This window comes from Quercus robur, chromosome 4 (assembly GCF_932294415.1).
Source record: "Quercus robur chromosome 4, dhQueRobu3.1, whole genome shotgun sequence".
Taxonomy (NCBI): Eukaryota; Viridiplantae; Streptophyta; class Magnoliopsida; order Fagales; family Fagaceae; genus Quercus; species Quercus robur.
The window spans coordinates 6,955,078-6,965,172 of record NC_065537.1 but is presented as its reverse complement, the minus strand read 5'-3'; the positions used below and the strand labels follow the sequence as shown (position 1 = coordinate 6,965,172).

The window sequence follows — 10,095 nt, the reverse complement described above, 5'->3', positions numbered from 1 at the left end:
ATAATTTAAAGGATCGAGATCAAGTAGGTATTGCACCTGATGTAATTGATATGGATGGTTAAGATTTAAAGTAGCAAAAATCAACTTTAAATCTCAACCATTAAATATAAAAAATGAGGAAAAGTAAAAAAAGTAAAAAAAAAAAAAAGGTTGTGAGGAAAATGGGTGAATTGCACGTTAGCAATTGCACCAGATCCCAATCCTAATTTAACCAAGGAAATTTATAGTTACCACAATCCCAATAAAAATGCATAATTTAACATCATCTTCATGCGTGCCAAATTAAGAGCATTAACATGAAGAACACCAACCTGGTGAGGAAGAGTGACACATGGGTGATACTCGCGCATAACCCAGTTGATCCTGACCCCACCATGAACACGACCTTTATAGAACACTAAAGCCTTCTTTGTACCAATCACATTGTTGGTGCATTTAGCTTTGATCTTTCTATCTTTACCAGTGACATTCCAGTACCCAGATTGATTGGGTAGCCTTGTTCATTCTACTTAGATTGGGTAGCTGGATATAATTTTTTTTTTTAACTTTACCAACATCTTTTTGATCTTAATTGTTCTTATATTTTTAATGTATTTTGCATTTTTGGAGGAGAGACATAAAAGTAGAGCAAAATTATATATTTATTCATGTTTTTAATAAATATGGGTTACGGAACCATAACTAAGCTAACTTCAAATAGGTAAAGTGTCAAATTTCAAACCATATATAGGCAATTTAAATTTCAGCCAAACCACAGATGAGTAAGTTGTAATTTAACCGTAAAAAATTATATTTCCAAGAATTATTAAAAAATTGTAACTGACTACATTTGCAAGCCTATTGTGTAAGATTTGTTTCCTATAGACTCACTGTAATTTGTCCTCCATTCTTAATGATTAAACCTTCAAATAAGCTCTTCTATAAATATAACTTCAAATAAGGGACTCCTAATAACTTTTTTTTTTCTTTTAGTAGGATTCCTTAATAAGTTGTTTGGTCTTTGTCTATGTTTTTTAGAGAAAGTTTTAACATTTTTTTTTTTTAAAGTTTTTTATCATTAGACTAAGACACCAATTGGTTTTTGGTGTAGGTGGGGATTGAACATCAAATATCTCATTCAACCATCAGAAACTTTATCAGTTGAGATAACTAAAACCCACTAAATTTTTTTTTTTTTTTGAAGCCAAAAACAATTGTCCATTCATTAATTAAGGGAAATAGAGTCCAAGTACAAAGCATCAATGGCTGGAGGTAGGGACTCCTCCATCCAAATAATATCCTCATCTATCAGCCTAGCAAAGCGAGCTAAAGAGTGGGCTACAATATTAGCAGTATGTTTTACACATCCAAACGACAAACATCTGCTACCTGCAGCTAAACAGTGAATATTCGCATAAACATTACCAAGTCTGGATCGTAATGCCCTCAAGGATGAAATGGATTTTATGACCATTGCGTTATCTCCTTCCATCACCAACTCCTCAAACCCAGCATCTACCGCGAACTCTAGTGCTCTACGACATGCCAGTGCTTCAGCTTCTTCACTATCACTTACAACAGGCCCTTTGGCTGACAAGGCAACCATAACCTCCCCCCTATAGTTCCGAATAATCACTCCAAACCCCAAGGAGCCAATATCTTCAAACACCGCAGCATTGAAGTTCAGTTTATAAGAGTCACCTGAAGGAGGACGCCAGGACTGCACTGAAGCAGCCATGTCCGTGACCATCAAGTGTTGATGTGCAACCCGAAACTCTTCCAACAAATCTTTGGCTTGTTGGTTCAGTCTACTAGGATCCTGTATGATACCTCCATGCACTGTGGTATTTCGTTGATTCCAAATGAGCCAACACTGAACCCAAAACAACTCCAGCTCTTCATCATCCAAGCAACGCTGCAATAGATCAACTAGCTGCAACATATCCTCATGACCAGTCACTCCCTTCTGCAATCGTCTTGAGCAGCCAGCTCATATATCTTGGGCTAACCTATATTCCCACAACGCATGATATCCAGTTTCCTTGGCTAACGAACACACCTCGCAACTGTCATCCTCAATGATTCTCCATCAAGCCAAATTCACCCAAGTTGGCAATATGTCCAAACATACCCTCCACTCGAATACTTTTATTTTGTTTGGCATATGAAGTTTCCACAGCTTCGACCAGACAAAACTTCCAAATTCCTCCCCTGAGCCCCCAGCTTTATTCTCTTCCTGCCTAGAAATCAGTCTTGCTATGTGATAGCTAGACTTAACCGAGTATTCTCCACTTTTTGTGTGCAACAAAAATATCTCATCTAGGACTTGTCTGTGGCTCAATGGAATGCGCAAAATAGCATCAGCATCAACCCTCTGAAATTTGTTCTGAACTATCTCAAGGTCCCAACAGTTAGTCCGCCAATCAATGAGGTCCGAAACTTGCCACTCACATTCCTCTTCCATTGGTGGATGAAGAATCCAGTTGGTAATCTAATGTGGTATCCATTTGTCAACCATAACCCAGATGGCAGACCCATCCCCCACCCTCCAGCAACATCCTTGTTTAAGGATTGGTTGGGCTGACATCAAGCCTTTCCACACATAAGAGCAATTAGGAGCATCTGAGGCATCTAGAAAATTTGTTCTTGGAAAGTATCGTGCTTTGAAGCACTTGTAAAGCAAGGAATCCTTCTCTTGAATCAACCTCCACCATTGTTTGGCTAGCATAGCAAAATTAAAATTCTTCAAGTCACGAAAACCCATGCCTCCTTTTTTTGGCTGAGTTAATACTCCCCAATTCTTCCAATGTATCTTCCTTTCGTCACCTGTCTAACCCCACCAAAATCTTGCACATAAAACATTGAGCTTATTACACAATCTAGCAGGAAGCAAAAATACCCCCATTGTGTATGTGGGGATAGATTGGGCTACAGCTTTTATCAGTACCTCTTTACCCACTTTTGATAGCATTTTCCCTTTCCAACCTTGCATTTTTTTCCAAACTCTATCCTTCAAAAAAGAAAAGGCTTGGTACTTTGATTGGCCAAGTAGTGTGGGTAGTCCCAAATAAGACTCAAACTTTTCCACCTTATTCACTCCCAACATAGATTTTATCATATTTCTTTGCCCCCCACCAGTGTTGCTACTAAAATAAATTGAGGATTTTTCAAAATTGATACACTGACCAGATGAGTCCGCATATAACTGGAGAATATCTGTGACACACTGCACCTCTTCCAAAGAAACTTGACAAAAGAGCAAAGAGTCATCTGCAAAAAGGAGATAGGAGATGGGATATGCGGGGAGCATTTCTACACGCCGCCGCCACCCCCTTAAGCCTACCCTCTTCTTCAAATTTAGATAGCAAAGCTGAAAACCCTTCTGCACACAACAAGAAGAGATAGAGTGACAAAGGGTCCCCTTGACGAAGTCCTCTAGTTGGCAAAATAGTCCTATATGCTTTGCCATTGATACAAACTGAGAATGAGGGTGTAAAGACACAACACATCACCTTCTCAATCCACAAATCAAGAAACCCCAACTTGACCATTATACCTTTCAAAAATTCCCATTCCACATGATCATATGCTTTGCATATGTCCAGTTTCATTGCTAAAGAACCCTTCCTACCCTTTCTCCTGCAATGCATGGTGTGCAATGTCTCATATGCAACAAGTACATTATCAATTATCAATCTGCCTGGAACAAAAGCACTCTAGGAAGGAGCTATCAGCTGAGGAAGAATCTGTTTCAATCTGTTAGCCAATACTTTTGAGATAATTTTATAAATAACATTACATAGGCTAATAGGTCTGAAATCATACATTTTTTCAGGGGAATTGACCTTTGGAATAAGCACAATATAAGTATAATTAATTTCAGGCAACATAGTACCAGAATTAAGAAATCAAGCACAACAGCAGTCACATCATTCCCTGCAATATGCCAATATTTTTGGTAAAAGAGAGCATTCATACCATCGGATCCAGGAGCCTTCATTGATCCCATTTGGAACAACACTACTTGAACTTCCTTCACACTATAATCACTGGACAAAATATTCTGCATGTCTATGGTCACCTTTTACTGCACTGCACTTAGACATTCCTCCAATCTTCGACATGTCCCCAAACTAAAAATACTCTTAAAGTACTCAATAGCCACCCCTGCAATCTCCTCAGGCTCATCCACCCAACCATTATTTTGGTCTTTAATCCCATAAATAAAATTTCTCCTCCGCCTTTGTGAGGCTTTGGAGTGGAAATATTTGGTGTTGCTATCTCCATGCTTCAACCAAGATACCCTAGATCTTTGTTTCCAATATATCTCCTGTTTTAAAAGCAAGTCATCAAGAGTCCTACTAGTTGCCAAAATCTTAACCTTATTCTCCACAGTATGATCCACCATGCCAAGATCCTCCACCCTTTTTTGTACTCTCTTAATTTCTGCCTCATCCGGATGAGTATGAGAAGCCCCTCAAGCTTGCAATTTAGAACCACATTTGCTTATTTTCTCCCTAACCCTTCTCAAACCCGATTCCACATTATCGCCCGAATAGCTCCATGCCTCCTGAATTACATGTTCACAATCGTCCCTCACCAACCAGGCTTCTTCAAATCTAAATGATCTAGTGCTTTTACCACGGCACCTTAAAGCAGTCCGTGCATGCAAGATGATGGGTCGGTGATCAGATGCATGCACGAACAGATGAGTAACCACACTCCCCTGGAACTTATTCCTCCAACCCATGTCAGCCACAACCCTGTCTAGTCTTTCCTTTGTATTATCTATCTCTAGCCATTTGTTATTCCACGTGTAAAGGTATCCTACAAAACCCAAATCAGCCAAATTACACCCATCCAAAGCAGCACAAAATTCATCCATTTTTTTGAAAGGCGGCAGGAAGCGGCTTTGTTTTTCAGTAGAGCTAATAATAGCATTAAAATCTCCTATGCAACACCAAGGGCAGTCAACAAAGGAGCGGAGATGATTAAGGAGGGCCCACAATTTGTGTTTTTGGCTTGCTTCAAGCCATCCATAAAAGCAAGTCAACATCCATGCAAATCCATATCTTCCACCACCCTTGCAAGAATATGGTGTTCGGTAAAATTTATAGCATCCAACTGTACTTTTGCCTTCCAAATGAGAGCCAAGCCACCGCCCCCATTTGGCTTCTTTACTATGAACTTGTTCATAAAAGGTAATTCTCTACAATGATACTCAAAACCTTTTCTATCTAGGCGTGTTTCCATCAAAAAACACGTTGTGGGTAGGGATGGCAATGGGGCAGGGCGGGGTGGGGCCGGAGGATGGGATCTTCGTCCCCGCCCCACATGGTTGTTGCCCTTCCTCGTCCCTGCCCCGCCCCAGGGTGTGGGACATACTACCTTGCCCCATCCCCGCCCCTTGGGGCCCCTTGGGGACCTGCCCCGCCCCGCCTTTTTTACAATTTTATATATATAAATAAATTTTTTGCTACAATAATATAAATCACAACAAAACAAAATGTTTTAAAATCCAAGCATTTAAATAAACCAAGTACTTAAATAGTCTAATATGTAACAACATAATTCAAAATTTCTTATAACAAAATAAACATTGTCTTTGCATGAACAAAACCATCAAGGATAAGTGACCAGCCTTTTTTTTCCTTTCAACTATGCTCCTTTAATAGCTACAAACAAAAATACTAATTTTAGATAGAAAAAAAGAACCAAAATTCAAACTGGAAAAAAAAAAATATATATTTAAAAAAGACTAAAACAAAAGGAATGAGATGAACCTAAAAAGTAAAAATCAACATCTTGGACTTGGAGACTTGGAGTGGAGTTTGGCTTAAAATTGAAAAATGTGTATAGGCTATAGAGAAGGGAGAAGGGTCAGCGGCAATAACAGTTGGTTTAGAATAAAAAAATATTTTATCTAATATCTTGTGTTTCACTTTAAATATTAGTGATTTAGGGTTTACTAAATTTACAATTATAGTCCTTATTAGTGCGGGGTGGGGATAAAAATACTAAACCCCCCGCCCCGAGGTGCGGGGACAAAATATTGCCCCATCCCTGCCCCACCACCTTTGCAGGGCGAGGAAAACCCATGCGGGGTGGGGCGGGGTAAAATTGCCATCCCTAGCTGTGGGAGCTTGATCCTTCACCAACTTATGAAGGCTGCGAACTACCCAAGAGTTCCCCAAGCCCTTGGCAGTTCCAGCTTAGGAGCCTCATTGTGCTCGACAAAGGTGCTCTTGTTCCCCCGCCGCTTCAATCTTCAAAGTCTCTTCTTGGAATTTCCCACATTTCCCTCCCTTCTTTACAGCCTCTGTATCCTACTCAAAATGGTCTTCCTCCATCCCTCTCTTCCTTAACTTTATTGGGCTTGTTTCCTTTACTTCTGTTCTCGGCCCAACCTTCATCCGTGTCACCCTTGTCCAAGTGTGTTTTGTTTTTAAAACCTGAGGCCCAACCTGCTCTTTATTTCCCACGTTACCTCCATCAGGTAATGGCTTTATCACATCCATATGGTGCATAGCCACGTCATGTGATTCGTTAACCCTATTTAAATTTCAATCCTATGTGTTATTCATCGATTTAATTAGACCCATGCAATCTGTAACTGATCCTTCACTCTCTGTAACGCGCACCATACAGTCCGTAGATGTTCCTGGACTTGCGTTATTTCCTAATGCATGACTTTCCTCCACATTAGGGTTTTCCTTTATGGATACGTTCCCCTCTGCCGTCATCTTTGAACTGAACAGCCCACTGTGTGTATCAGTCCCTTCTATGACCACCTGCTCAACGTTTGGTTGTTGCAAAGTCGTGGTTGAACCCTTTCTCGGTGGTGAGCGAGAGCGACCACCTGTGGGCTTTAGCCACTCTCCGTACTAACAGGCAACCTCTTCCCCATTCCTACAACATGCAAAGTATTCAACGCAGTGTTTGAGATCATGACCCAATAGACCATAGTAATGGCAGAATAATGGAAGACGTTCGTATCTGTAATCCACCCAACTCCTTTACCCATCTGATCCTCCAATGAAACCTCCCCGTCGCAGTGGTTTAGATAATGGAAGTGCCACCTTGACCCGCATAAACAAGTTCTGAGACTCCAAACTCCTTCTCTTTTCTACATCCACCACTTCCCCCAAACGACGCCCAATCTCAGACGCAACCTTAGGTGATGACATATCAAAAGGTGCCCCCCAGATCTGAACCCAAAGAGTCACTGATTCAAACTTGACATTTGTCGCCGTCATACCCTTGTGCCATCTACGAAGCAAAAGCACTTGATTGTCAAACGACCAAGGACCCCCTCTGAGAACTCTATCCAAATCAAATTCTCTACTAAACTTAAACTGGAAAAGATTGGATCCCACTTCCACAATCTGTATATCCTTCTCCAAGCCCCAAGCTCGTCTCAACGTGTTATGGGCTGCACGCTTATTGAATGGCTTGCAAGTAAGGAACTTACCAATCAGACTCAAGGCACATCCCTCAATTTCCTCCTTCCGACCTTCATCCAATATTGTAATCACTTCTTCCTCCTCCGTCATCAATCTCATATTCTCCAACCCATTGATCACATCCTCAACCATGTCCAGATGTAAAGAGTAGAGCCAAAAAAGAGAAAAGCAAGCCCTTAGGTGCCTAAGGGAGGGAGAAATCTCAAAAAAAAAAAATATATATATATATATATATATATATCATATCATATCATATACTATATAATAAAAGTTGGGTTTAATCGCCATTGTTGCGCCAAGTGGCTTCACCATATTACAATTTTTTTTTTTAGATTTTTAGATTTAAAAATTGTGGTTGTGCCAAATGACTTGACCAAATTGCAAAATTTTATTTAGATTTTTAGATTTAAAAATTATATATAATTTTTCTTCTCTTATAATCTCTAAGTTGATAAAAATCTTAATTTGATTACAATCCAAATTCTTCATATAATCCATCTAATCCTTATTTAATCTTAATTTGATTACAATCCAAATTCTTCATCTAATCCTTATTTTTTATGTGTAGTGTATTATAAAAAAAGGCAACAACTTTTTTTTTTTAATTACTACACTACATGCTCTAATGCATCTTTAATTGCATAAAATTTTTTAGATTTTTTTAAAATATATATAATTTTTCTTCTCCTATAATTTCTAAGTTGATAAAAATTTTAATTTGATTACAATCCAAATTCTTCATCTAATCCATCTAATTCTTATTCAATCCTAATTTGATTACAATCCAAATTCTTCATCTAATCCATTTAACAAATAAGTTTAAGTTTAAGTAAAACTCTTATTCTATTTGTTCTTATTGACTTATTTGGAAAAAGTAACAATAAGTATTGTATCAAATTTTTTTTTTTTTTTATAAAGTAACAATTTTACTTTTAGCCTAATTTAAACGTTAATTGTTGTTTTTTTTGTGTGTGGATAAAGTATCAAATGATAGCTAATATGTATTAACATTATTGTAAACTTAATTAAAAAAATCTAATTTAGGTCAAAACAAAAAAAAAATTAGGATAAAGTAACCCAAAAAAAAAAAACTTATATATTTTAAATAATGACAAATTTAGATTTTAAATATATATATATATATATATAATTTTTCTTCTCCTACAATTTCTAAGTTGATAAAAATTTTAATTTGATTACAATACAAATTATTTATCTAATCCATCTAATTCTTATTCAATCTTAATTTCACTATAATCCAAATTCTTCATCTAATCCATTTAACAAATATGTTTAAGTTTAAGTAAGACTCTTATTTTATTTGTTCTTATCGACTTATTCAAATAAAGTAACAATAAGTATTGTATCAATTTTTTTATAAAGTAACAATTTTACTTTTAGCCTAATTTAAGTGTTAATTGTTGTTTTTTTTGTGTGTGGATAAAGTATCAAATGATAGCTAATATGTATTAACATTAACGTAAACTTGATTAAAAAAATCTAATTTAAGTTAAAAAAAATTTAGGATAAAGTAACCCAAAAAAAAAACTAATATATATATATATATATAAAATAATGATAAATTTTGTAGAAAAGTAAATGACAAATTCAAATCCACGCAAGTTTGAAGAAAAGCATATAAATTTTGTTTCATGATATTGACAAAAAATAATATACCAAAAAAAAAAAAAGAATAAACCATCTTATGCATTCTGAAAATAAACATATTTATTGCACTCTTTTAATAAGTTATTACTTATTATATATATATATATATATGTATTTCATAATACCTTAGTTTCACACAATATGAATTTATTATATAACTTAAAAGTAAAATATTTAAATATTTTTATTATCTATTCTATTATCTAATTTTAAGTAAATGAATAAAAAAACTATTTACATATGAATTTTGATTAAGCCGTACATCGCACGGGCATATATATATACTAGCCTCTGAACATAAAGAAAAAAAAAATCCTAAATTTTAAAAATTCTCTTTTTGAATTCAAAATGAAATTTGTTATTTGACATTTATGACCCTATTTCTACATGAAGTTACCCTTCATTAGTAAGAGTATTTTTGAACCACATAAAAATCCAGTTGAAAAAAGGGAATCCTCTTATAAATAGTATAGATATAATAAAAGTTGGGGCTAAAAGCCATGGTTATGCCAAATGATTGCCCCAAATTGCAAAAAAAAAAAAAAAAAGGATAATATAGAAACTTAATTGTTATTATCAACTTAAACTCTAATATTTCCTCAAAAAAAAAAAAAACCCTTAAACTCTAATACTTTATCAATTTTTTTAATGTGCACAAAATCTTAATAATTGTTATCAATGTTTTGGATAAAATAGAAGTTTAATTGTTATTATCAACTTAAACTCTAATACATTATCAATTTTTAGGATTTACACAAAATCTTAATAATTGTAATCACCTTTTTTGTTCTTCACTTTTTTCTTTTTATTTTTCTTTTTAATCTATTACTGATGTTTATCAATTTTATTTAAATCTCCATTCATTTGTACTTTAATTCAATAATTAAGATGTTTTATGATCACCAGCGGCAAGCGTCAAGGATCATTTGAAGTGCCCCACTTGAGTATATGTCTAGTAACAATGTCAAAAAAGATACGTTTGGGA

The 10,095-nt window shown here is 35.8% G+C and overlaps 2 protein-coding genes across 2 annotated transcripts; both read right to left on the bottom strand.

The window, feature by feature from the left end:
- Positions 1-1,204: 1,204 nt before the first annotated feature.
- Positions 1,205-4,048, bottom strand: LOC126721274 (uncharacterized). Its single transcript, XM_050424328.1, has 3 exons — positions 3,875-4,048; positions 2,111-2,470; positions 1,205-1,912 (listed from the first exon to the last, which is right to left on the bottom strand). The coding sequence occupies exons 1-3, from the start codon at positions 4,046-4,048 to the stop codon at positions 1,205-1,207; spliced, it is 1,242 nt and encodes a 413-aa protein (XP_050280285.1).
- A 2,947-nt stretch (positions 4,049-6,995) lies between these two features.
- On the bottom strand, positions 6,996-7,574 carry LOC126721273 (uncharacterized). The gene has a single exon (XM_050424327.1). It carries the CDS (start codon positions 7,572-7,574, stop codon positions 6,996-6,998), a length of 579 nt encoding a protein of 192 aa, XP_050280284.1.
- Positions 7,575-10,095: the final 2,521 nt, after the last annotated feature.

Bases quoted from the DNA above. Each gene is read 5' to 3' on its own strand.
- LOC126721274 (XM_050424328.1), bottom strand. From the start codon at position 4,048: ATGCAGAATATTTTGTCCAGTGATTATAGTGTGAAGGAAGTTCAAGTA. The intron at 2,471-3,874 runs GTACTATGTTGC...ATACCACATTAG, and splicing joins TGCTTGATTTCTTAATTCTG to ATTACCAACTGGATTCTTCA. The intron at 1,913-2,110 runs GTATGTTTGGAC...GATATGTTGCAG, and splicing joins TAAAAGTATTCGAGTGGAGG to CTAGTTGATCTATTGCAGCG.
- LOC126721273 (XM_050424327.1), bottom strand. From the start codon at position 7,574: ATGGTTGAGGATGTGATCAATGGGTTGGAGAATATGAGATTGATGACG.